The 26,582-nt window shown below is 42.5% G+C and overlaps 1 protein-coding gene across 1 annotated transcript in view; it reads right to left on the reverse strand.

Moving 5' to 3' along the window:
• Positions 1–26,319, reverse strand: part of LOC139408493 (PDZ domain-containing RING finger protein 4-like) — a 60,305-nt gene extending 33,986 nt beyond the window's left edge. The window contains exons 1-2 of the mRNA XM_071152462.1: positions 26,069–26,319; positions 20,990–21,071 (exon numbers count right to left, since the gene is read on the reverse strand). Of these exons, the coding sequence (XP_071008563.1) occupies positions 20,990–21,071; positions 26,069–26,175 (189 nt within the window). The 5' untranslated portion in view covers positions 26,176–26,319. The remainder of the gene's footprint in view (positions 1–20,989; positions 21,072–26,068) is intronic.
• Between the last annotated feature and the right edge of the window lie 263 nt (positions 26,320–26,582).

The raw sequence follows: 26,582 nt of genomic DNA on the forward strand, positions 1-26,582 counted from the left end.
CAGCTGTGATATGTGCTGAGAGAAGGACAGTGCACCGTCTAGCGATACTCCAAAGTACTTGTATGAGGTGACTACTTCAAGCTCTAAACCTTCAGAGGTAGTAATAACACCTGTGGGAAGAGGGGTATTCTTCTTACCAAACCACATGACCTTTGTTTTGGATGTATTCAAAATAAGGTTAAGGGTAGAGAAAGCTTGTTGGACACTAAGAAAGCTTTGTTGTAGAGCATTTAACACAAAATCCGGGGAGGGGCCAGCTGAGTATAAGACTACCGTCTGCATATAAATGGATGAGAGAGCTCCCTACTGCCTGAGCTATGTTGTTGATGTAAATTGAGAAGAGCGTGGAACCTAGGATCGAGCCTTGGAGTACTCCCTTGGTGACAGGCAATGGCTGTGACAGCAGATTTTCTGACTTTACACACTGCACTCTTTGAGAGAAGTAGTTAGCAAGCCAGGCCAAAGACACCTCAGAGACACCAATACTCCTTAGCCGGCCCACAAGAATGGAATGGTCTACCGTATCAAAAGCTTTGGCCAAGTCAATAGAAATAGCAGCACAATATTGCTTAGAATCAAGGGCAACGGTGACGTCATTGAGGACCTTTAAGGTTGCAGTGACACATCCATAACCTGAACGGAAACCAGATTGCATACCAGAGAGAATACTATAGACATCAAGAAAGCCAGTCAGTTGATTATTGACAAGTTTTTCCAACACTTTTGATAAACAGGGCAAAATAGAAATAGGCCTATAAGAGTTAGGATCAGCTTGATCTCCCCTTTTAAATAAAGGACGAACTGTGGCTGCCTTCCAAGCAATGGGAACCTCCGGAGAAAGGAGAGACAGGTTAAAAAGGTTTGAGATAGGCTTGGCGATGATAGCGGCAGCAACCTTAAAGAAGAAAGGGTCTAAACTATCTGACCAGATGTTTTTTGGGTTTAGTTTAAGGAGCTCCTTTAGCACCTCAGACTCAGTGACTGCCTGCAGGGAGAAACGTTGTTGCAGGACAGGGGAAAAAGAGGAAGAAGCATCAGGGATAACCGTATTAGAAGGGGTGGGAGATGAGGAAATGTTGGACGGGCGAGGAGGCATGGCTGAGTCAAATAGGAATCCTGACTTAATGAAGTGGTGATTAAAGAGCTCAGCCATGTGCTTCTTGTCAGTAACAACCACATCATCAACATTAAGGGACATGGGCAGCTGTGAGGAGGAGGGTTTATTCTCCAGGTCTTTAACCGTTTCCCCAGAACCCCTTGGGGTTAGACCCACAGAGCGAGAACTGCTCCTTAAAGTAACTAACTTTGGCCTTCCCGGATAGCCTGAGTGCACTTATTTCTCATTTGCCTGAACGATAGCCTGTCAACCTGAGTATGCGTGTGCCGAGCCTTTCGCCAGATGCAATTCTTGAGGCAGAGTGACTCAATAAGATCACCCTCGAACCAGGGGCTGAACCTGTTTTTAATTCTCATTTTCCTTTTTGGGGGCGTGTGACATTTATGACGTTCATAGGATATTTGTTTTAGGATTAACATAATATTCCATTGATGGGCAACCTAATTAAATGTTCTGGGAACCTTTAAAGAACCAATAACAACTGGACAGTTTCAGAGTTTGTGAAAATGTATTTTGTGACGTCGCCCACAATGTTCCCACCATACTTTTGCATGAAAGGGGGCCAAAGCCATATCAATCATATCAATACCATATAATCATATGGCCTTGTATACCACACACCTTTAGATTAATAGCTATTTTCTGAACCTAATGGACATAAATAGCAGGACATTGATAACGGAAGGAAATTACATCTCCATCATCACTTTCAAAAATCATTACACACATACAGTAGGGTAGGCTACAGCACCAACAACTAGACTAGAAAAACAACAAATAATCCAGCTGGTTGTGTCCCAATGTTATAACACGTCAGGGGTGTTGAGGGGAATCGAGTGTGAAATGGCCTCTCCACAAGGCCTTCATTAACGCACCACAGACTCCTCTAGACACTGTATATGTGTGCGTACGTGCGGCTGTGTGTGTGTGTGTGTGTGTGTGTGTGTGTGTGTGTGTGTGTGTGTGTGTGTGTGTGTGTGTAGAACAGGGGCGAAGGGGCAAAGGGGGCTCAAATAGGTTTGGGAAGAAGAAATAAAGGAAATAGAGAGATACATTTTCTCCGTGACATCTGTGGGTTGGCTGGTTACACGTGTCAGATATGTCAGACACTTTGGGAGCGAGGGGAGAAGAGGGGGGGATCAGAGACCAAAGGCAGGAAGAGGAGAGAGCGGAAAGTGGGAGCAAATAGAGCTGCCACAGACAGCCACCTGGTGCCTCTCCACTCCAGCAATACTGTATGTCCCCTCATTGAGACACTCCCTAAGGCTTCCCAATCTACCACAGCCCCATCCACCCCATTTCCTCTCCCACCAAAGCCCTCCGCCCCCTTCCCATCCTCCCCTGCTCCACCCTGGCCATACTGTATATGCCCCCATCCCCTTCTAGCCACTGACTCCCCCAAGGCTCTCCCACCTCCTCCTCCCCCTTTACCCCCATCCTTCCCACTGTGACAGACAATCAAAGAGACCCGGTGTCCATTGACATTTAAAAACAAACATATATTTCACCTTTATTTAACCAGGTAGGCTGGGCCTGGCCAAGATAAAGCAAAGCAGTGCGACACAAACAACAACACGGAATGGAATAAACAAACATATAGTCAATAACACAATAGAAAAAAAGTCTATGTACAGTGTGTGCAAATGAGGTAAGATAAGGGAGGTAAGGAAATAAATAGGCCATAGTGGCGAAAAATTGCTATTTAGCAAATAAATACTGGAGTGATAGAGGTGCAGAAGATGAATGTGCAAGTAGAGATACTGGGGTACAAATCATCAAAAAAAAATATTTAAAAAATAACAGTATGGGGATGAGGATGGGCTATTTACAGATAGGCTATGTACAGGTGCAATGATCTGTGAGCTGCTCTGACAGCTGGCGCTTAAAGTTAGTGAGGGAGATATGAGTCTCCAGTTTCAGTGATTTTTGCAATTCGTTCCAGTCATTGGCAGCAGAGAACTGGAAGGAAAGGCGGCCAAATGGGGAATTGGCATTGGGGGTGACCAGTGAAATATACCTGCTGGAGTGCGTGCTACGGGCGGATGCTGCTATGGTGACTAGTGAGCTGAGATAAGGCAGGGCTTTACCTAGCAAAGACTTATAGATGACCTGGAGCCAGTGGGTTTGGCGACGAATATGAAACGAGGGCCAGCCAACGAGAGCATACAGGTCACAGTGGTGGGTAGTATATGGGGCTTTGGTGACAAAACGGATGGCACTGTGATAGACTGCATCCAATTTGCTGAGTAGAGTGTTATTTTGAGGCTATTTTGTAAATGACATCGCCAAAGTCAAGGATATGAGGGTATGTTTGGCAGCATGAGTGAAATAGGAAGCCGATTCTAGATTTAATTTTGGATTGGAGATGCTTAATGTGAGTCTGGAAGGAGAGTTTACAGTCTAACTAAGTCAGAACTGTCCAGAGTAGTGATGCTGGACGGGCAGGCAGGTGCTGGTAGCGATCGGTTGAGCATACATTTAGTTTTACTTGCATGTAAGAGCAGTTGGAGGCCACGGAAGGAGAGTTGTATGGCATTGAAGCTCGTCTGGAGGTTAGTTAACACAGCGTCCAAAGAATGGCTAGAAGTATACAGAATGGTATCATCTGCGTAGAGGTGGATCAGAGAATCACCAGCAGCAAGAGCGACATCATTGATGAGTCGGCCCGAGAATTGAACCCTGTGGCATAGAGACTGCCAGAGGTCCGGACAACAGGCCCTCCTCCGATTTGACACACTTGAACACTGTCTGATAAGTAGTTGGTGAGCCAGGCGAGGCAATCATTTGAGAAACCAAGGCTGGTGAGTCTGCCAATAAGAATGTGGTGATTGACAGAGTCAAAGCCTTGGCCATGTCTACGAATATAGCTGCACATTATTGTCTCTTATCGATGGAGGTCATGACCAGCTCGGAAACCAGATTGCATAGCGGAGAAGGTACAGTGGGATTCGAAATGGTTGGTGATCTGTTTGTTAACTTGGCTTTCAAAGACCTTAGAAAGGCAGGGTAGGATATATATATATGTCTATAGCAGTTTGGGTCCGTGGCAGCTTTCCAATCTTTGGGAATCTCAGACGATACGAAAGAGAGGTTGAACAGGCTAGTAATAGGATTTGCAACAATTTCAGGTGATAGTTTCAGAAAGAGAGACATGCTGCAACACTAATCAACCTGGACTCAGACGTAACATAGTAAATGTAAATCTGTCCTTCTCCATTTCGTATGGTATGTATTAATTTATGGATGTCCATCATCTGGGGCGGCAGGGTAGCCTAGTGGTTAGAGCGTTGGACTAGTAACCCGAAAGGTTGCAACTTCAAATCCTCGAGCTGACAAGGTACAAATCTGTCGTTCTGCCCCTGAACAGGCAGTTAACCCACTGTTCCTAGGAATTTGTTCTTAACTGACTTGCCTAGTTAAATATCATATTTTGTATGATATGTTACAAAAATGTTAAGAATTTGCAATATGTATGATACTGTGTTACGAATTTCAATTTGTTGTGGCTAAAGTTAGCTAGGTAGCTAAAATTAGCTAGGTTAGCATTAGGGCTTTTGCTGTGAATGTATTACCGCCACACCAGCAGTCATGAGTCATGACCACATTAAAATGCCATGTGACTGCTAAGTTACAGTAATCACCTCTTACGCACTCTGGACATGCTTTAGTAGTACCCAACTCGCTAACGATCATCAGGTCGCTAATAACCTGGTTCTCAAGGCTCTATTGTCCCTCTAACATCAATGCAAATGCAATGGAAAATCACATCAAAAACTTGTCATCAAAACAGTATGTGCTTTTAAATCTCACCTCACTGTGATTGATCAATTTGAAGAAAGAAGTTCAACAACAGGTTGAAACTGAGTGGAAAACTTTGTCGTTGTGGATGTTGTTTCAAAGCCTAACACAACGAAAATAGACAACGCTCTCTAAGGTGTTGACTCATTCAAAACACTCATATGCATATTAGAGCTTATGCATACGAATAGGCCTATATTGTCACGGATCCCTCCAGTACTGTTGCTCATTCCGTGAACCAGTTTCGGAGGTCTACGTCACCGGTCTCTAGGCACTGAACTGTCTAATTAAGCACACCTGGTTCCTATTTCCCACAGATTGTATTGGTATAAATGTGCCCTTTGTTCTCCATTGGGCTGTTAATTATTGTTCCAATGTCCGTTGTGCCTGTGAGTACCTGTGCTGTGTTGTTTTGGCTTTTTTTCCATTTGGGATGCGCATATATGATTACAGGTCTCGTCCCATGGTGTATCATTGTGCGATTGTGTTTTCAGGTCTTAGTTTGGTCAGGGCGTGAGTTGGGGTGGGCATTCTGTTTTGTGTTCTATGTTTTCTATTTCTATGTGTTTGGCCTGGTATGGTTCCCAATCAGAGGCAGCTGGCAATCGTTGTCTCTGATTGAGAACCATACCTAGGCAGCCTGTTCTCCCACTATGGGTTGTGGGTAGTTATTTTCTGTTTAGTGTTTTTGTTGCACCTTACAGAACTGTTCGTTTGTCGGTTTGTTGTTTTTGTTCAACAGTTTAATTAAAGTTATGAAAACATACTATCTATGTTCCCGAACAGATTTCACTTGGTTCCCAAATGAAGAATTGGGCAGCTACAGTACCAGGGCTGGAGAGCCTATGGCATACAGAGTTTTGATCTGTCACACAGCTAGAGGCTGCATGATCCTCAAACAGTGGTTGATGCGTGGCGTGAAATAACTGGAATAACCCACGAACCAGCGGGAAAGTGGTCTCCATTCGCTATTCGAGTGCATACAGTGCGCAAAACTCATTTTACATCGTAAAGACAAGATTACATTTAGAATAGTATGATGGTAGACAGAGTGACCAGCGTGTGCATCCTGAGGCAAGGAACAGAGCACAAGCTTTTTTTGTGTGTCTTTCTCAAATCATCAATAGCCTATAGTCGCATCATGCAGCCCAAATAAGTTTTGATTTCTAAGACATTCTAAGGTTCGTATCATTCACAACTAAAGTTGCCAAATAAGTAGAAATCTAGTGTATAGGACTTTTACGCTCAACATAGCCACTGCATATGCACACTTGCTCCGGAATGGTAAAAATATCCTTTCCATTTTATTCAGCTAAGTTCAAGTATATTCTTCTTACTATAAAATCATATACACTGAACAAAAAATATAAATGCTAAAAATAAATGCTGAAATAAAATGTCCAAGAAATCTTATATTAGTAGAAAAAGCTTATTTCTTTGGGAGACAGGTGCAGGATTACATAATATTTGTTATTATTATTTCGCCCTAATTACAGCGTGCCATGTAAAGGCACGGGGACGAAAACCAAACAAACACGTAACAAAACACAGAGTTGAAACTCAAACAAAATAGCGAGGACCACGAATAAATAACACAAGCGCACAATGATACAACATGGGACAAGACCCGTAATCATCTGCACAGTACAAGTGGCACGAAAGCCAAAGGATCTCACACGACCAATGGACATTGTAACCATAATCGACAGGACAATGGTGAACAAAGGGCACACTTATAAAATTACTAATCAATGGGAATAGGGGCCAGGTGTGCATAATGACAGTTCCGGAGGGATCCGTGACAAGAAATGTGTTTACATCCCTGTTAGTGAGTATTTTATCCTTTGTCAAGATAATCCATCCACCTGACAGGTGTGGCATATCAAGAAGCTGATTAAACTGCATGATCATTACACAAGAATTACTGCACAAACTGTCATAGACGGTCTCAGTGAAGCTCATCTGCGTGCTCATCGCCCTAACCAGGGTCTTGACCTGACTGCAGTTCGGCGTCGTAACCGACTTCAGTGGGCAAATGCTGGCACACTGGAGAAGTGTATTCTTCATGGATGAATCCCATTATGAACTGTACCGGGCAGATGGCAGACAGCGTGCATGGTGTCGTGTGGGCGAGTGGTTTGCTGATATCAACGTTGTGAACAGATTGCCCCATGGTGGCAGTGGGGTTATGGTATGGGTAGACATAAGCTACGGACAACAAACACAATTTCATTTTATTGATAGAAATTGGAATGCACAGAGATATCGTGAAGAGATCCTGAGGCCTATTGTCATGCCATTCATCTGTAGCCATCACCTCATGTTTCAGCATAATAATGCACTGCCCCATGTCGCAAGGATCTGTATAAAATGCCTGGAAGCTGAATATGCTCCAGTTCTTCCAAGGCCTGCATACTCACCAGACGCCGCCCATTTGGGATGCTCTGGATCGACGTGTACGACAGCATGTTCCAGTTCCCACCAATATACAGCAAGTTTGCACAGCCATTGAAGAGGAGTGGGACAACATTCCATGGGCCACAATCAACAGTCCGATCAACTCTATGTGAAGGAGATGTGTTGTGCTGCATGAGCAAATGATGGTCACACCAGATACTGACTGGTTTCCTGATCCACGCTCCTATGTACGCGTATTTGTGACCAACAGATGCATATCTTGTTTTCCCAGTCATTTGAAATCCATAGATTAGGGCCTAATGAATGTATTTCAATTAACTGATTACCTTATATGAACTGTAACTCAGTAAACATGTTAAAATTGTTGCATGTTGCATAAAATAATGGCACGGGACTTATAAGCGTATCTTGTCTGCTAAGCTTACACCCAGTATGTGGTATGTGGCATAGACAGATACCATACCAACTCATATTCTGTTCTTCTGAAATCCATTTTCTTCATATCATAATGTTTCTTTAAACCTACCTAAAACCAATAATTGATTTGTTTATTTATTTATTATTATTTGTTTATTAGACTTTTTAAAATATACAGTTGAAGTCGGAAGTTTACATACACCTTAGCCAAATACATTTAAACTCAGTTTTTCACAATTCCTGACATTTAATCCTAGTAAAAGTTCCCTGTCTGAGGTCAGTTAGGATCACCACTTTATTTTAAAAATGTGAAATGTCAGAATAATAGTAGAGAGAATGATTTATTTCAGCTTTTAATGACAAGGTACAAATGAACAGGCAGTTATTTCAGGCCGTCATTGAAAATAAGAATTTGTTCTTAACTGACTTGCCTGGTTAAATAAAGGTAAAATAAAAAAAAAATAAAATAAAAAAATTCATCACATTCCCAGATTCCCAGTGGGTCAGAAGAAGAAGTTTACATTCACTCAATTAGTATTTGGTAGCATTGCCTTTAAACTGTTTAACTTGGTTTAACTTGGGTTAAACGTTTTCCACGCTGTTTAAAGGCACTGTCAACTTAGTGTATGTAAACCTCTGACCCACTGGAATTGGGATACAATGATAAGTGAAATAATCTGTCTGTAAACAATTGTTGGGAAAATGACTTGTTGTGTCGTCATGCACATGGTAGATGTCGTAACCGACTGGCCAAAACTATAGTTTGTAAACAAGAAATTTGTGGAGTGGTTGAAAAACGAGTTTTAATGACTCCAACCTAAGTGTAAACTTCCGACTTCAAGTGTAGATGTTCCATAGGCGCGGATCAGCGGCTAGTACGCAGCTTGTAAGTGTGGATGCCTGGAGATGCTAAACATGTTTATGCAAGTTACTGGGCAATTACCGTGACACTGTCAGTCTTTTGCGTGACAATAACCAGCTGACAGAATTTCATGACCACCACAGCCTTAGTTAGGGCTAACGTTAGGGTCATGGTTAGGGTTGAAGTTAGGGTCGTGGTTAGGGTTAACGTTAGGGGAAATGTATTGGTCACATACACATATTTAGCAGGTGTCATTGCGGGTGTAGCGAAATGCTTGTGTTCCCAGCTCCGACAGTGCGGTAATATCTAACAATTCACAACAATACACGCAAATCTAAAGTAAAAGAATGGAGTTAAGAACTATATAAATATTAGGACGAGCAATGTCGGAGTGGCACTGACTAAAATACAGTAGAATAGAATACAGTATATACATATGAAATGAGTAAAGCAGTATGTCAACATTATTAAAGTGACTAGTGTTCCATTATGCGAGCAGTGCAGTTGATGTACCAGGTGGTGATACATTTCTTCAGCCTCCTGAGGTTAAAGAGACGCTGTTGCGCCTTCGTCATCACACTGACTGTGTGGGTGGACCATTTCAGATCGTCGATGATGTGTACGCGGAGGAACTTGAAGATTTTCACCTTCTCCACTGTGGTCCCGTCGATGTGGATAGGGTCGTGCTCCCTCTGCTGCGTGCTCTCTCCATGATCAGCTCCCTCGTTTTGTTAACGTTGAGGGAGAGGTTATTTTCCTGGCACCACTCCGCCAGGGTCCTCACCTCCTCCCTGTTGGCTGTCTCATCATTGTTGGTAATCAGGCCTACTACTGTTGTGTCGTCTGCAAACTTGATGATTGAGTTGGAGGCATGCGTGGCCAAGCAGTCATGGGGGTACAGGGAGAACAGAAGGGGGCTGAGCACACACCCTTGTGGGGACCCTGTGTTGATGATCAACGTAGTGGAGGTGTTGTTTCCTACCTTCACCACCTGGGGGTGGAAGTCATGAAGTCAAGGACCCAGTTGCAATGGGCGGGGTTCAGTGGTGGATGCTGAGCTATAGTCAATGAACAGCATTCTTACATAGGTATTCCTCTTGGGAGCGGGCCACGTCGTTGGCACTGTGTTACCCTCAAAGAGCGCAAAGGAGGTGTTACGCCTGTTTTGTGCACTCAGTATCTATTGTCAGAGCTCTCTGGTCTTCATTTCTTTTGACAGACTACACCTGCTGACACCTCAGATCTCTAACGGACTGTTTCTCCATGCAATGAATGTGTCCCAAATAGCACCCTATTCCCTATAGGCCCTGGTCAAAAGTAGTGCTCTAGGATAGGAATACCAAATAGCACCCTATTCCCTACAGGCCCTGGGCAAAAGCAAATCACTATATAGTGAAACGATTGCCTTTTGGGATGCAGCCGATGACAACTTAAAATCCCCGTCACTGAATGAAAGAGGATATGAAAGGAAAAGGGATGAAAGGACCTACAGCTGAAGAGATATGAAAAGGGAAATAAAAATATCAGTCAAACCAGTGACATTATAACTGCTGCTAACGGTGTATCGTTTGACACCATCATTGGAAGCGTTAGACACAGCGACTGAGACTACTGGGGGCTTCGTGACGCAATAAAGGAGCCATGAAGGAAACAGAGTGTGTGTGTGTGGCGTCAATGTCGACGAGAGGAATTAATAAGTAATAGACATTTTTTTCTTCTTCTGTAAAATATCCTCTAAAAACGGTATATGAAAGCCTAGGGGAATGTCTAGGTGACGTGATGTTCAACAGGAAGAGTTTTTGATGTCAAATATCTGCCTGATCCATGTGGTTGTCTCGCAGACATCTCGCTAAAAATATCCCACACAAATCATCAAATGAAACCGAAGGCACAAGTGAAAGTGTGTGATGTTTTAATGTCTTTTCCCATCTTGTTGAGTGGAAGAAGACAGAATAAGTTAGTATAAGTAATGTGGTGGTAGAGTGGAGAGGACCTGTGGCTAAATGAACAGGAAAAACAGATAGACGTGATTAGGAGAAGATGGATAAAACATTGTGGAATGTGTGTGTGTGTCTGGAATGGGAAGTGTTCTGGCAGCCCCCCCCCCCCCCTTCCCCCCACACACACACACACACACACTGGTGTGTAAATCCTTGATAAGGCAAAGGGCCCCTTCTCCTGATCCATCACATACACTCTGTGTTCCCTCTCTCTCCCTCCTTTCCCTTTTTCCATTTTCCGGGCGAGCTCTCAGCCTCTCAGGCGGGAGATTGCGATGTAGCGGCTGCAGAGCGGGGACGGGGGACGATGGCCTGACAGTAAATTAATGACTGCGATGGCGTGATTAGAAGGGACTGCCGCCCACCGTCAGGCTGCATTGGATGCTGTCATAATAATCACTGCCTTTGATTACCAGTAATTGAAAAAGTTCTCTGTGGATGGCTGCCACCCGGTACAGGCAGAGAAGAGAGGGGAGAGCTCCTCTCCTATCAGCGAGAAAGAGAGGGAAGATGACGAAGTGCTCCTCTCATAGTGGAGAGGAACGTGGCAAAACACTTTCCTGCTAAAAGCTTAAGATATAGCCTAATACATCTGGTGAAGAAATGGCCCTATGATCTACCGTGTATATTGTATCAGGCCTACCTATTCAATCAATCCCTCATGTTCCTCTATTTAAATGCACAGTGCCCAGTGAAAGTACACACCCCTTGCACAGCTTGCACATTTTGCTGCCTTAAAATAAAAATAAATAATTTATACAATTATATTAATGTCATACTAATCTACACAATCTACTCCACATTTCAAAGTGAAAGAACAACTCTAAACTCATAAAGAAACATCCCTTTTTCAGGACCCTGTCTTTCAAAGATAAGTCGTAAAAAATACAAATAACTTCACAGATCTTCATTGTAAAGGATTTAAACACTGTTTCCCATGCGTGTTCAATGAACCATAAACAATTAATGAACAAGCACCTGTGGAACGGTCGTTAAGACACTAACAGCTTACAGACGGTAACCAATTAAGGTCACAGTTATGGACACTTAGGACACTAAATAAATTGCAATGTCCTTACTGTGAGACGTTTAAGACAGCGCTACAGGGAGACAGGATGGACAGCTGATCGTCCTCTCAGTGGCAGACAACGTGTAACAACACCTGCACAGGATCGGTACATCCGAACAGCACCAGCGGGACAGGTACAGGATGGCAACAACAACTGCCCGAGATACAACAAGAACACACAATCCCTTCATCAGTGCTCAGACTGTCCGCAATAGGCTGAGAGAGGCTGGACTGAGGGCTTGTAGGCCTGTTGTAAGGCAGGACTTCACCAGACATCACCGGCCACAACATCGCCTATGGGCACAAACCCACCTTCGCTGGACCAGACAGGACTGGCAAAAAGTGCTCTTCACTGACGAGTCGCGGTTTTGTCTCAGCAGGGGGTGTTTATCTTTGAAGGAATGAGCGTTACACCGAGGCCTGTACTCTGGAGCGGGAACGATTTGGAGGTGGAGGGTCCGTCATGGTCTGGGGCGGTGTGTCACAGCATCATCGGACTGAGCTTGTTGTCATTGCAGGCAATCTCAACGCTGTGCGTTACAGGGAAGACATCCTCCTCCCTCATGTGGTACCCTTCCTGCAGGATCATCCTGACATGACCCTCCAGCATGACAATGCCACCAGCCATACTGCTTGTTCTGTGCGTGATTTTCTGCAACACTGAATGTCAGTGTTCTGCCATGGCCAGCGAAGAGCCCGGATCTCAATCCTATTGAGCACGTCTGGAACCTGTTGGATCGGAGGGTGAGGGCTAGGGCCATTCTCCCCAGAAATGTCCAGGAACTTGCAGGTTCCTTGGTGGAAGAGTGGGGTAACATCTCAAGAACTGGCAAATCTGGTGCAGTCTATGAGGAGGAGAAGCACTACAGTACTTAATGCCTGGTGGCCACACCAGATACTGACTGTTACTTTTAATTTTGACCTCCCCTTTGTTCAGGGACACATTATTCCATTTCCGTTAGTCACATGTCTGTGGAACTTGTTCAGTTTATGTCTCAGTTGTTTAATGTTATGCTCATACAAATATTTACACATGAAGACGTTTGCTGAAAATAAATGCAGTTGACAGGGAGGTGACATTTCTTTTTTAGAACATTTTCAGAGCTAATAAAAATAAATGAAATGTCTTGATTGCGTATATCTTCACACACAAGATTCTACCAACTTTGAACAATTGTTATGGCAACACACAGTATATTAATTGTTTTTGTCATAATTGCACAAGCTCAGTAAATTTGGTTGGAAATCATCGATGGACAGGAATACTCAAATAATATCAAAATGTATTTGTCACAACAGATTTAGACTAACAGTGAAACGCTTACTTACGAGCCCTTACCAATGACACGAAGAGAAAAAAATATAGAAACAATTATAATACAAGGAATAAATACACAATGAGTAACGATAACTTGGCTATATACACAGAGTACGAGTTGATTGCCAGGGGTACAAGGTAATTGAGGTGGCTATGTACATACAGTATAGGTAGGGATAAAGTGACTAGGCAAAAGGATAGATAATAAACAGTAGCAGCAGAGTCAGAAGAGAGGTGCAGTGAAATGTTGTTTTACAGGGTCAGGAATAGTAGTATGGCGCCCCTGGACCGGATTATGGTTAAGTGCCTTGCTCAAGGGTACATTGACAGATGTTTCACCTTGTCTGCTCAGTTATTCGAACCAACAACCTTTTGGTTACAGGCCCAATGCGCTAACCACTGGGCTACCTGCCACCCATCCGGAGCTGTTTAGGGTCCTGTTGGTTCCAGACTTGGTGCATCGGTACCACTTGCCGTGGTACCAGGGCCTTTCTCTGACATCACCTGGTATAGAGGTCCTGGATGGCAGGGAGCTCGGCCCCAGTGATGTACTGGGTGTACCGTCTGTACTGCCTTGCGTTCGGATGCCAAGCCGTTGCCATACCAAGCGGTGATGCAGCCAGTCAAGATGCTCTCAATGGTGCAGCTGGAGAACTGTGGAGGGTTCCCCTCCTGAGGGGGAAGAGATATTGTCGTGCCTTTACTACCGTGTTGGTGTGTAGACCATGTTAATTCCTTAGTGACGTGGACACGAAGGAACTTCAAGCTCCCGACCCGCTCCACTACAGCCCCATTGATGTGGGTGGTCCATGATCAGCCACTTTGTCTTTCTGACGTTGAGGGAGATGTTGGTGTCCTGGCACCACACTGCCAGGTCGCTGGCCTCCTCACTATAGGCGGTCTCATCGTCATTGGTGATCTGGCCTGCCACCGTCGTGTCGTCAGCAAACTTAATGATGATGTTAGAGTCTTGCAAGGCCATGCAGTTGTGGGTGAACAGGGAGTACAGGAGGGTACTAAGCACGCACCCCTGAGAGGCCCCCATGTTGAGGTTCAGCGAGGTGGATGTGTTGTTGCCTACCGTCACCACCGGGCTCTTCAGGAAGTCTAGGATCTAGTTGCAGAGGGAGGTGCTCAGTCCCAGGGTCCTGGGCCTTGTGATTAGCTTTGTGGGTACTATGGTGTTGAACGCTGAGCTGTAGTCAAAGAACAGCATTCTTACAAGTGTTCCTCTTGTCCAGGTGGGAGAGGGCAGTGTGGAGTGTAAAAGAGTTTGCGTAATTTGTGGATCTGTTGGGGCGCTATGCGAATTGGAGTGAGTCCAAGGTGTCTGAGATGATGGTGTTGATGTGAGCCATGAACAGCCTTTCAGAGCATTTCGTGGCTACAGATGTGAGTGCTACAGGGGGATTGGTATTTAGACAGGTTACCTTGGCGTTCTTGGACATAGGGACTATGGGGGAACAGATATGGGGAAACAGATACGTATTTCAGACTGGGTCAATATTCTGTGGCGAACTCTGATTTACAAACAAATGTAAGTCAGGATTGAGACTGGACCACTCAGGAACACTCAACATCCATCTACAGGAAAGCCACTCGGGGGTGTATTTATTTTTTGTAATTGTCCCGCTTCAGAATTCTAGGGTGGGTTTTCCTCTAACATCATGCTGCAACCACAATACTTGAAAATACAGAGAGTTTCCCGCGATGTTGTGTTCTATTGGATTTGACCCAGACCTGTAGTTATTCATTTATTAGTTTTCTTTCTTTCTGAAAATGTGTATAGATCGGTAGGAAAGTTGTATGGATCGGTAGGGGGGGGGGGGGGGGGGGATCAATGTAATCCCTTTTTAGATTACATTTTAAAAGCAGCACAATTTTAAGATGTCCACTCTCTGAGAAGGCATCACCTGTTCCCATTAAGTCCTTATCTTGGGTTATAAATAGTATACAGATGGTATACAGTGGAAAGAGAACGTGGAGGCTAAACAAGACAGACATACTGCACAAGAGTTTTTAATAAGGAATCTTTTGATGGCTCTTTTTCTCCCTAACCCAACACCTTGTCTATCACTCCTCAAGCCGTTGTGCTACAGGAAATCATCAATGTCCTTGCTTAATGAAATGGCGAGCCAACATTTCATTACCTATATTATATTTCCGCTGGGATGTAATGGCAGGGTGCCCACATTCTGATTTTTCATCAGACGGAGGTAATTTCAGAAATCTCTCTCTCATTTTGATAAATGAAGGAATAAACCATCACTCTGAAAATAGAGGCATTCAGCTCTGAACTATTGACGTACGTTAAGTGAAGGTGGGTTAGCGTGGAATATACCTGCTCCCGGAGCATCAAAAGAAGAAGAAGGGTGCAGGCAGGCTGCAAAGCACACACAATATAATATGATTTGTTAATAGAAATGAGGCATAAAGAAAAGAGGGTTAATATATTATATTTGTGTTGCCTCTAATGCCAAGGCTGAAGCAGAGGCGACACACGTGGATGAGCAAATCCCTTTAGAGAAATAACTCGAGCTCGGTGGGTGGAAGGAAAGGAAGCTTCTCGAACAAATTCAAATGAAACAAAAGAGAAAACGTAATCATCATACATCACTCAAAGCAAAGCCAGACTGGCAGCACAGTTCACCTGGTCCTCAGTGATGTGGAAATAAATAATATTCGTACAGGGGGGAAGGTGAGAGGAGGAGTTGGGGGCTTGGTGGATTGAGAGAGCCAAGTGTCGACATGAAGCCCGTTTATCATCGCCTCCTGTCTCATCTGCATCTAGATCCGTGTCTGTGTGTGTGTGTGTGTGTGTATCTGTGTGTGTGTGTGTGTCTAAATTATAGGCTTAAATCATCATCTGTCAAACTAACCCAGGAGTCTGCCCATGCACCTGTGGGTTAGTTCAGCACAAACAAAGATGGAAGAGGAGGATTGGTTTGACTTGACACCTTGCTGTATTTATGGGGGGGGGGGGGGGGGGGAACGGAATCTTGTTTCGCTCAGGGCTTTATTTTTACAAACCTAACGCCGTGGTAAATCTTGCGGTAGTGTTATAGGTTCACGGGTGAGTCCAAAATATTTGAGCTATTTTCACAACCGGGAAAGGGCTGGTTTTGATGAATAAAGAAGTTGTGAGTGGGTCGAGGCTTGGTCCCTCACTGGCCAATCAGAACGTGCTCCTTGGCTAAATATGTGGTTGCTTCAAGTTGTGTATTTACTGTCTTTTGTATATTGTGTTCTCATCAACTCCAATTACAATGTTAGTCCATTAGAGCCTGGTTCGTTAAAGGGATACTTCAGGGTTTTGGCAATAAAGCCCTTTATCGACTTCCACAGTCAGATGAACTTATGGATAAATGTTTTATGTCTGCATTCAGTACGCAAGAAGTCCAAATGTAGAGCCAATGCTAATTAGCATTAGCACAATGACTGGAAGTCTATTGTATCTACTAGCATGCTAGCAGTTAACATAGACTTCCAGTCATTACACTAACGCTAGTTAGCAATTGCGCTAACGCTAGTTAGCAACGTCCTTTTAAAACGTCATTGCCAAAATCCTGAAGTATCCCTTTAAATAGCCTGCCCCATATTTGCTATATTTTTTAACATATTTGCAGTTCCCATTGTTCTAATTGCATTGCTTCAATATGGAAAAACATTGTTAAACATAGGCTATAGCATTCACACTGCTATAAGAGCTTGGCCTACTGTTAATTGTAGTCTGGACATGCCAAACGTAGTCAATAAGCAAGGTTACATTCACTAGGCTATTGATAAGTCCTAAAAAGACAGTGTATAACTATAATAAAAACAAAACAACAACTTGTTTTAAATACTATGCACAGGGTTGGGCAGGTCACTTTCTAAAAGGAATCCATTACAGTTACTAGTTACCGGTCCAAATTTGTAATCGGTAACGTAACTTTGGATTACCCAAATTTAGTAATGTAATCTGATTACATTCTGCTACTTTTAGATGACTTTCCCTTTAAGAGGCATTCGAAAAATGTATGTTACCAATTGAACGACATCTATTGCAGGATAAATCAATGTTAAAGTTTACATAGCTGGCCATATATGGATGTTAAATTTTACTTTATGGGTTGGTTATGTGGGCTTCTTCTAACCCATCGCTTTCTACTACATATAATAATAATATGATTACATTTTATCTTCACATTAAAAAAACTAAGTCTATGCAAATTCCAGTCATTCCAATAAATGTTATACCCCTTGATCTTCAAGAATATGACTTGGAAATATAGAAGTTTAGATTAGCCAAATTTTTATACCTGATTTTTAAAAAATGATTCTGTTGTCATTGAGGACTGATTGGGCTCATTGATTTGAGTTGAAAATGCTGTGCTCATGGAAGGGCATGCTTTGAGGCCTACTGAAAAGGACTCATGTGAAAAATGAATGCCATATGCTGCATTTGCTATAGGCCTATTGTTTACCTTTTGTTGTTGACACTTTGGTATCTTGATAATATGCAGCTGTTTAAAGGGCAAATCCACAGATGAAGCAATAACAAAACGGACACCCGCCTGTGTTTTGATAAAAAGCTGAGGGATGGGCCTGGAAAAATGTAACCATTCTCATATTAATAGACAGAGCTTTGGACGCAAGGACTGACCATCCATGATATAAAAATAATGGTTTAAATCATGTTATGGGGATATACAGTGTTTGTTTACAAACATTGAAGAAAAACAAGCTTATATTTTGGGTTCTCATGGAGTATGACAGAACTAAGCTCATGAGGCATTTATAAGTTATACTTAAGCAATAAGGCCTGAGGAGGTGTGGTTTTGCTGTTGCAAAACTGGTTACCAATGTAATTAGAGCAGTAAAAATAATAAATGTTTTGTCATACCTGTGGTTTACGGTCTGATATACCTTGGCTGTCAGCCAATCAGCATTCAGGGCTTGAACCACCCAGTTTATAATCTTCAAGAATGAATGGATGCGGAAAGTATTCAGACCCCTTGACTTTTTCCACATTTCTTTTACGTTACAGACTCATTCAAAAAATTATTAAATTGTTTTTTCCCCTCATCAATCTACACACAATACCCCATAATGATTAAAAAAAAACAGATTTTTAGAAATTTTTGCTAATTTATTTAAGACAAAAAACAGAAATATCACATTTAAATAAGTATTCAGTCCCTTTACTCAGTACTTTGTTGAAGCCCTTTTGGCAGCGATTACAGCCTCGAGTCTTCTTGGGTATTAAGCTACAAGCTTGGCACACCTGTATTTGTGGAGTTCCTCACATTCTTCTCTGCAGATCCTCTCAAGCTTTGTCAGGTTAGAAAGGGAGCGTCGCTTCACTGCTATTTTAAGGTCCCTCCAGAGATGTTCGATGGGTTCAAGTCCGGGCTCTGGCTGTGGCACACAAGGACATTCAGGGACTAGTCCCGAAGCCACTCCTGCGTTGTCTTGGCTACGTGACGCTTGGCATTCAGGACAAAGAGTTTCATCAGACCAGACAATCTTGTTTCTCATGGTCTGAGAGTCTTTAGGTGCCTTTTGGCAAACTCCAAGCGGCTGTCATGTGCCTTTTACTGATGAGTGGTTTCTGCCACTCTACCATAAAGGCCTGATTGGTGGAATGCTGCAGAGATGGTTATCCTTCTGTAAGGTTCTCCCATGGCCACAGAGGAACTATACAGGTCTGTCAGAGTGACCATTGGCTTCTTTGTCACCTCCCTGGCCAAGGCCCTTCTCCCCTGATTGCTCAGTTTGGCTGGGCGGCCAGCTCTAGAAAGAGTCTTGGTGGTTCCAAACTTCTTCCATTTAAGAATGATGGAGCCACTGCGTTCTTGGGGACCTTCAATACTAAAGGAATGCTTTGGTAACCTTCCCCAGATCTGTGCATCGACACAATCTTGTCTCGGAGGTATACGGGAAATGATTTCGACCTCATGGCTTGTTTTTTTCCCTAACATGCACTGTCAACTGTGGGACCTTATATAGACAGGTGTGTGCCTTTACAAATCATGTCCAATCAATTGAATTTACCACAGGTGGACGGACTCCAATGAAGTTGTAGAAATTCTCAAGGATGATCAATGGAAACAGGATGCACCTGAGCTCAATTTCGTGTCTCATAGCAAAAGGGTCTGAATACTTTTGCAAAAATGTCTAAAAACCTCTTTTCGCTTTGTCATTATGGGGTATTGGGTGTAGATTGCTGCGGAATTCTTTCTATTTAATCAATTTTAGATAAGGCTGTAACGTAACAAAATGTGTAAATAGTCAAGGGGTCTGAATACTTTCCGAAGGAACTGTATTTAAGTAATTTATAAATCCAAAAATGGATCATGCAACTACAGATTTCCCCTTTAAGTCTATCAAAAGTGTGCGAGTTTGAACATGTGTCCATTAGGCCTATGGATTTTTGTTTTTATCAGCATGAATTAGATTGAGCAATAAAAGCCCCACTTTTATTCCATAGGCTGGGATCCGCACTATGCAGCTGTTGCAAGAGTGCATTTTTCACTGGCTGTCAATTGGTTTAAAAAACAATGATTGATAGGCAGCATAAACTTCTTGAATTCAACCCTTATTGGGTTCAAATACACATTTAGATTTGCGAACAGCCATCCACAACAACCACAATCTGTTAGGTGCAAATAGTGATGAGAGAGCAGCAGCGAAATTCACATCAATAATAAGTGATATCCGTATGGCCGTAGACTACACCACTGCTGTCATCCTTACCTCTAAGCGTTTATTCAAGTTGGATAATCTTTGGATGTCAACAGCAGTCACACCACTTGAAGACAGGGCTTGGACTGTAGCCTACAATAGCCTATTTCTGCTCTTTTCCCGTGATCCATCAAAAACATTTGGTGTGTCATCATTGTAGTCTCCGACTTGTGGTCAGACTCGCTCAAGTGGAACAAATTTAAACTTGCACCTTTTTTTCAATGCTGATTTCAATGTCATTGAGAAAACAGAGAAATGTGAAACTTTTTTTTTTCCGCAACATCCTTTATGAATTTTAAAATAATCCTCTAAGTAAGGATCTAGTTTTTCAAAAGTATCTGTAATCTGATGACAATATTTTTGCTGGTAATGTAACGGATTACAGTTACCGGTTTTTGTAATCCCTTACAATCCATTACATGTAACAGATTACAGACATCCAAACTTTTCAAAGGAGCTGGATAAAGATCCAATATAAAGAGAAAGGTAGAATGTCCACTCACCGTTACACTGCTCGCAAATGTAATGTTTTATAAACATCATGGAACCATCTTTCAGATCATATTTGCAGACAAATAGGAGACAAATTCTCATTGCATTTGAGCCATGTACGTTCCTACCATAAACACATGGATGGTGAGTCGTTTGAAGAAATCTGGAATTGGCATGTTGTCGCATGTTTTTAAGGGCACACGTCAAATATTTCCACCCCTCCCACCTCAAGGCAAACAAGATGGCATAAGACAGGTAAATGACCAACCCTGGGGCCAGGGGTTGGAAAATGTCAGAGCGCTGGCTTTTACAAGTTGAAATTGCCAAAGACCGTAAGTTTGACACTAGCGCCGCCTTAACGCCAGCCAAAAATAGAGCCCTCAGTATTTTACAGGGCAGATAACTTTTTTTTCTCACAGATGCCTCAAATAGGAAAGAGTTAAGGCTGTGAGGTTGCTACACTTTCAGTGAGTTATAACCAATGACACATTAGAAATATTCCCTCATGAAGACCTCATAGTGCATCATTATTGGCAGCGGCTGTGGCTTTAAAAGGTCCTGTAGAGATCCTGAGCTGTCTGTCGTGTGTATGTAGTGTGACCTATCATCTATCTGTCACCACATTCCCCTAGGGACAGGGCTGTGGAGTCAATTATAACTGAGCCCTTCCCTTATTGGCAAAGCCCCGTTATGAGATGTGGTGTGTGTGTGTGTTTTGTTTGTTTGTCAAATGTTGTTCACAACTATGACAGGAGGTGTAACCAAGTCTTACCTCATACTCAAACTCCTCTGTCCTCCCTCCATCAGCTCTCCCCTCATAGTAATCCTGTTCCATGGTGTGGAGAGAGTGACAGCTGTCAGGAAAAAAAGAGAGAGAAGGAGAGAGAGAAATAGGAAGGAGACAGAAAGAGAACGAGAGAATTAAATTAGCTTCAAACATAAAGATATAAAACTATATTTTTTTGTGGAGCAGTGGCATGTATTCATGGATGCTTAAGTTAATACTTTGTAGTGCCACCTTTTGCTGCGATTACAGCTGTAAGGCTTCCCCATTCCTCCTTGCAAAACAGCTCGAGCTCAATGTACAGTGCCTTGCGATTGGATTCAAGTATTAACACCTGGATATGGCCCCCTTGAACTTTGCGACCTTTTGCCACATTTCAGGCTTCAAACATAAAGATATAAAACTATATTTTTTTGTGAAGAATCAACAACAAGTGGGACACAATCATGAAGTGGAACGACATTTATTGGATATTTCAAACTTTTTTAACAAATCAAAAACTGAAAAATTGGGCGTGCAAAATTATTCAGCCCCTTTCATCATTTAGGTCAACAATGGATCATTGAGAGTGCAGCAAACTCTCTCCAGAAGTTCAGTGAGATCTCTCAATGATCCATTGTTGACCTAAATGTTTTTCTTATATATATATATATACTTTTTTTTAAACTATTTTCTACATTATACTAATGATGATAAATACAATCCACCTGTGTGTAATCAAGTCTCCGTATAAATGCACCTGCACTGTGATAGTCTCAGAGGTCCTGTTGTCTTTGTTGTCCTGTTGCCGACTTGCTGTAACTCTCTGTGGTTCTAAATCAGGAGTTGTTTTAAGTAAACTGTCAAAAACATTAACTTGCCTAACCATGTCGTAGGTCATGTAACTGTTTGTTACGCAATATATGCTTTGTGGACTTCACAAGACAAATGTTTTTCTCTGGTTCTGTGATGAAACAGATGTATGCGTGACTGTTGTCTGGCTGCAGCGGTCTAAGGCACTGCATCTCAGCGCTAGAGGCGTCACTACAGACACCCTGGTTCAAATCCAGGCTGAATCACAACCGGCCGTGATTGGGAGTCTCATAGGGCGGCGCACAATTGGCCCAGTGTCGTCCGGGGTTTGGCCGGTGTAGGCCGTCATTGGAAATAATAATTTGTTCTTAACGGACTTGCCCAGTTAAATCAAGGTTAAATAAAAAATGGCCTCATTGTATATCACGGTGGCGTATGAACAAATGGGTTATAGGGTCAAACAAGGCATTGATCACAACATAGGTTGTAATATGGCTTTTTTTCCTGGCTTGGCTTCCCCAGTGATTTTATCCATGCACTGCCACTGAGAGGGAGTTTCTCTCTCTCTCACACACACAATCGCTCTCTTACATACACTGACTGTAAGTGACAGTTTTCTTTGGCTTTTTCCTGCATGGGACCGCTAAGAGGAGAGGAAGAAAGGATGTCAGGATGATGCTGTCTAGGATGATGCTGCGTGCTGTTGCAATACCCAGGCATCTCTCTCTCTCTCTCTCTCTCTCTCTCTCTCTCTCTCTCGAATTCTGTACAGTGAATATGTTACTTTATGTATCTCATGCACAGAGCCAAACAGCTTTGCTTTGAGGGTTTGTAAGGTAATTTGAGATCATAATGAGTGCTATCAAATACCACACACGCTATTTGTGACATGAAGCATTCACTTTTGTTGAACATTGAACATATTGAATTTATTCCCATTATAAATTCAATTTCATTGCGTCTGTGAGTGCATACAAACACGTGTTATTCTGTCCCAAAACAATCTTCTGGTGACAAAATGAGCCTTGTAAACGTCAAAATGTTTTATCCTCTGGCACTACAATATTGCAGCACATCGTAACATTGTTGGCCGTGTGTGTTTGGTTGTGTGTGTGTGTGTGTACATTGAACACAATTACACAGCTTTACTGCCCACGTTCAAAACCCGGGGAAACAAACATTTGTTGTATCTATAAAATGTGCTGTAATCTTGGCGTCCGCACCTGATCGCAGATGAAGAGGAGAAAATGTCTCTTTTATGGGTCACATTGATTACATTTAGGAGTATAGCCCGGGGCTATAACTAGGCTGTGAATGAATGTTGCACTGTATTGCCTGGTTTTATTAGCCCATTCGGTTTAATCACCTTGTAAACCTTCCATGAAACCAAATGGCTATGCCAAGCAGTACCAATTATTACAAGCAGGCCCTGTGGGTAGTGGTGCTACTGAGATACGGAGAAAATATCTTATATTATGAAGGAACAAAGGGTTGGATCTCGTCAGGTTTAAAGGGTTGGGTCTGGTCATGTTGTGGCTTGATGTACAGCAGTGACACATGTAGATTGCTCATAGCATGACATGGTTAGTCTCAATTTGACACAGACCATGTTTCTTTCTGAAACATGTGATAGTCTTTTATTACAGACTAGTATTTAAAAAAAAATATAATCTGTAAAGACTAAGCACTTCATGTAACTAGGGCTGTGGCGCTCACAACATTTCGTCAGCTGGTAATTGTCAAGCAAAAAGCGTTTGGTCTCACGGTTATTGACCGTTAATTAACATAAACACATGTAGCATCTCCTGGCTTCCACACTATTGCAGACCTTTGGAACATCTACATTTAAAATATATATATATATATATATATATATATATAAATCTGTGTAATATAGATCCATTATTTATTTTAGACAGGTCTAAAGAAGCACGATCTGAAGAAAATGTAGTCTATTTCAGAAGAACAGAGTAGCATACTCAGAGTTGTCCTTAAGTTAGGTCCTGATCTGGCTATGCCATATGGCTGTGGGCTACACTAGTTCATTTAGCAGACAAGTTTTGCTAAGAATTCCGTGGCATTATTTTATATTGTTTCATACTATGAAGAACACAATTGAACAAGGCTGAATAAAATATAAATATTTTCTCCAAACGATTTGACGGTGTGCGCACATGCGGCTATTCTGTGTTGAGCGGTTAACAAAGAAATAGGTACTCCTATATGCTTCATTTAGAGTTATTAATGTAACTTTTGTTGTTCGACAAGCTGCATGATGCGACTCTAATGATGATTTGAAAAAAGTTAATTGAAAGGCATGAGCTCTGCTTTGTTTTTTTTGCTTAGGCTGAACACACTTCATTAGTCTCTCATTCATAATTTTACAAGCGCTTGATAATGCCTTGAATTTCACGGTGGCATCCCCTTTGTGGCCATAATGCACCATAAAAAAAATCCATGCCTTTGTTGTGCCCTTTTCCCTGAATGCTGTGCCCTCCGACATGATCGGGTCTTAATCACAGGCTACAAGTGAAGACAGACATCGGGGACGCAACTGCGTGCGTCCTTATCTAATTCCGAGATGCATATTGAAGATATTGGAAGAACTGTCCACAATTACTTTTCGTCAGCCAACAAGATGATTAGGCCTAACAAACAGCAAAAGCACTATGTCAATCTACTATCCCCCATAGTACAAAAGTCGACCTATTCTATTCTGTGCGAGAAATAAAGAAATATTCCGAACATAGTCTGGGACAGTGGTGGGATGCAATAGATCCGAAATTAATACAGCCACTAGAATCGCAAAAATATTTTTTATGCAATGTGGCTGACACAACAGATCAGAACGTTTCGCTTAAAATGTTGATAAACTAATAGGCTATTTCTTCACATTATAAGCACAGCAATGCACACATGGCAGTAGGCTAAGAGCGGGATTGTCCATTAGTGGGAAAACACCATTATCAAAAGTGACCACAAATGCAATTATGCATGTAATGCTTTTGTTATAAAGGTGCATTTTTATGGCGAAAATTATCTTCCCCATTATCTTCCCCAAACTTGAAACCCACTGCTCTTGTGTACCAGTTAGGCTCTAAATCCCTTGTAAAGCGGATTAAAGTGCTTCACTTTAAAACGTTGTTTTGGCCACTTTAGTTGTGATACAAACCTTATCAAAACATATAGGCCTATGGGCTAGTCTACATGAGGTGTACGACTATGATTCGAAAAAGTCGCAAAATAATGTATGTTTCTTATGCTGGGCATCATTCTCAAGTGACAATATATAAGTGATAGGCTAATATTGTCACCCATCAGCCTATTTTTGATTTAAACTTCCCCTTTGTGGCCGTAATGCACCCTGAATAAATCCAATGCGACACAGGGGCAGCGGGAAAAAATGTCATCTATGCACTTAAATAGTGAATGGAGGACGCTTTTCCCGTGGTTCAATTTCATGCCAGCCAACGGTCACGTGGAATTTGACTGCCTTCATGACTTGTAACTGCTGGTAGTGCCGGGAATACAGTCACCGCAACAGCGCTACATGTAACTCCAACTCTCCATCTGACATTGGATACTTGAATCCAAGACAATTAATTGTCCATGGGATGTTGTTGGAATTAATTATCAACTTAATATACTGTATCCCTCATTCACAGAGTCGCAATTAACTTCTCAGCTTCGGGTAGAGAAGCCCCCGAACAGCTTATATTTCACCGTCTCAGTCCCTAAAGAAGAAATCCAGACATTCTTCATGCTAGACTTTATCTTGATCTTAGTTTTCCTCCCCTTAGAGATGAATACAATATGAACAAAAACAAAAGGAAAGAGAAAAGACTGAAACCATTTTTATTTTGTTGTCTTCAAGGAAACCCTCAGTTGATACTTGAAACTCTCTAAATTGTGAGGGTCTACCTCGAGTATAGATGTTGTAAGATTGGATTTTCTGACAGCCAACAAGAGATTGGTCTCTTTGGCATTGCAATTAAGCTTCAAGCCTTGAAATATTATTGTACTGTGTGAATAAACAATGAAACCCAATCTCAGGTGGATTAATGTTTGTAGTCTTCTTAGCTAAAGTAGTACATTATATATTTATAGTCGCTCTGATCAGATCTAGCCTACCTGTCACACAGAAGAGCCATGTGTCAGCTGATCTCAGATCAGTTTAGCTTTTTTTTGCCATAAAGAATAAGATAACATGGAAACGGGGGACCTGATCCTAGATCACCATTCCTACTTTGAGACGCGGCTCGGGTCAGATCTTACCTGTCAGACAGCAGGAAGGGGCAGATGTCCGGCACGGGAGGAGTAGTGGCCCGGAGCTTGGCCAGGGCCATGATATGTTCAAAGGTGATGTCGGTCTGCGTGCACATGTCCACCACGTCCACCACGTCCCCTTCCTGAGTGGAGCTAACATGGCTGCCGCGGCCAGCAGTGTTCCTCCTGAGGACCTGCACCACAATGGGTTCCTTAGCAGAGCGAAACGCCTCCACTGCCTCGTCATGACTGGCCTTTCCATTCACCTGCATAGGACAGGACAGAATGCAGTTCGAAATAAAGTTACTGTAAAGATACTGAAAGATAACAGTTACTGTAAAGTACTTTGTGACTACTGTTGATGTAGGGCTCTTCCTTCCCACTCACATGTTAGAAACAGGGGGGGTTACAGGTACTGTAACACTGTTTACTGAATTCATGAAAAGACAAAAGCTACAGAGGACAGGAGAGATTTGTCAGTCAGAGACCCATTAGGCAGTTGGCTTGTCAGTTTTGTCATGTG

Source organism: Oncorhynchus clarkii, chromosome 1 (assembly GCF_045791955.1).
Source record: "Oncorhynchus clarkii lewisi isolate Uvic-CL-2024 chromosome 1, UVic_Ocla_1.0, whole genome shotgun sequence".
NCBI lineage: Eukaryota > Metazoa > Chordata > Actinopteri > Salmoniformes > Salmonidae > Oncorhynchus > Oncorhynchus clarkii.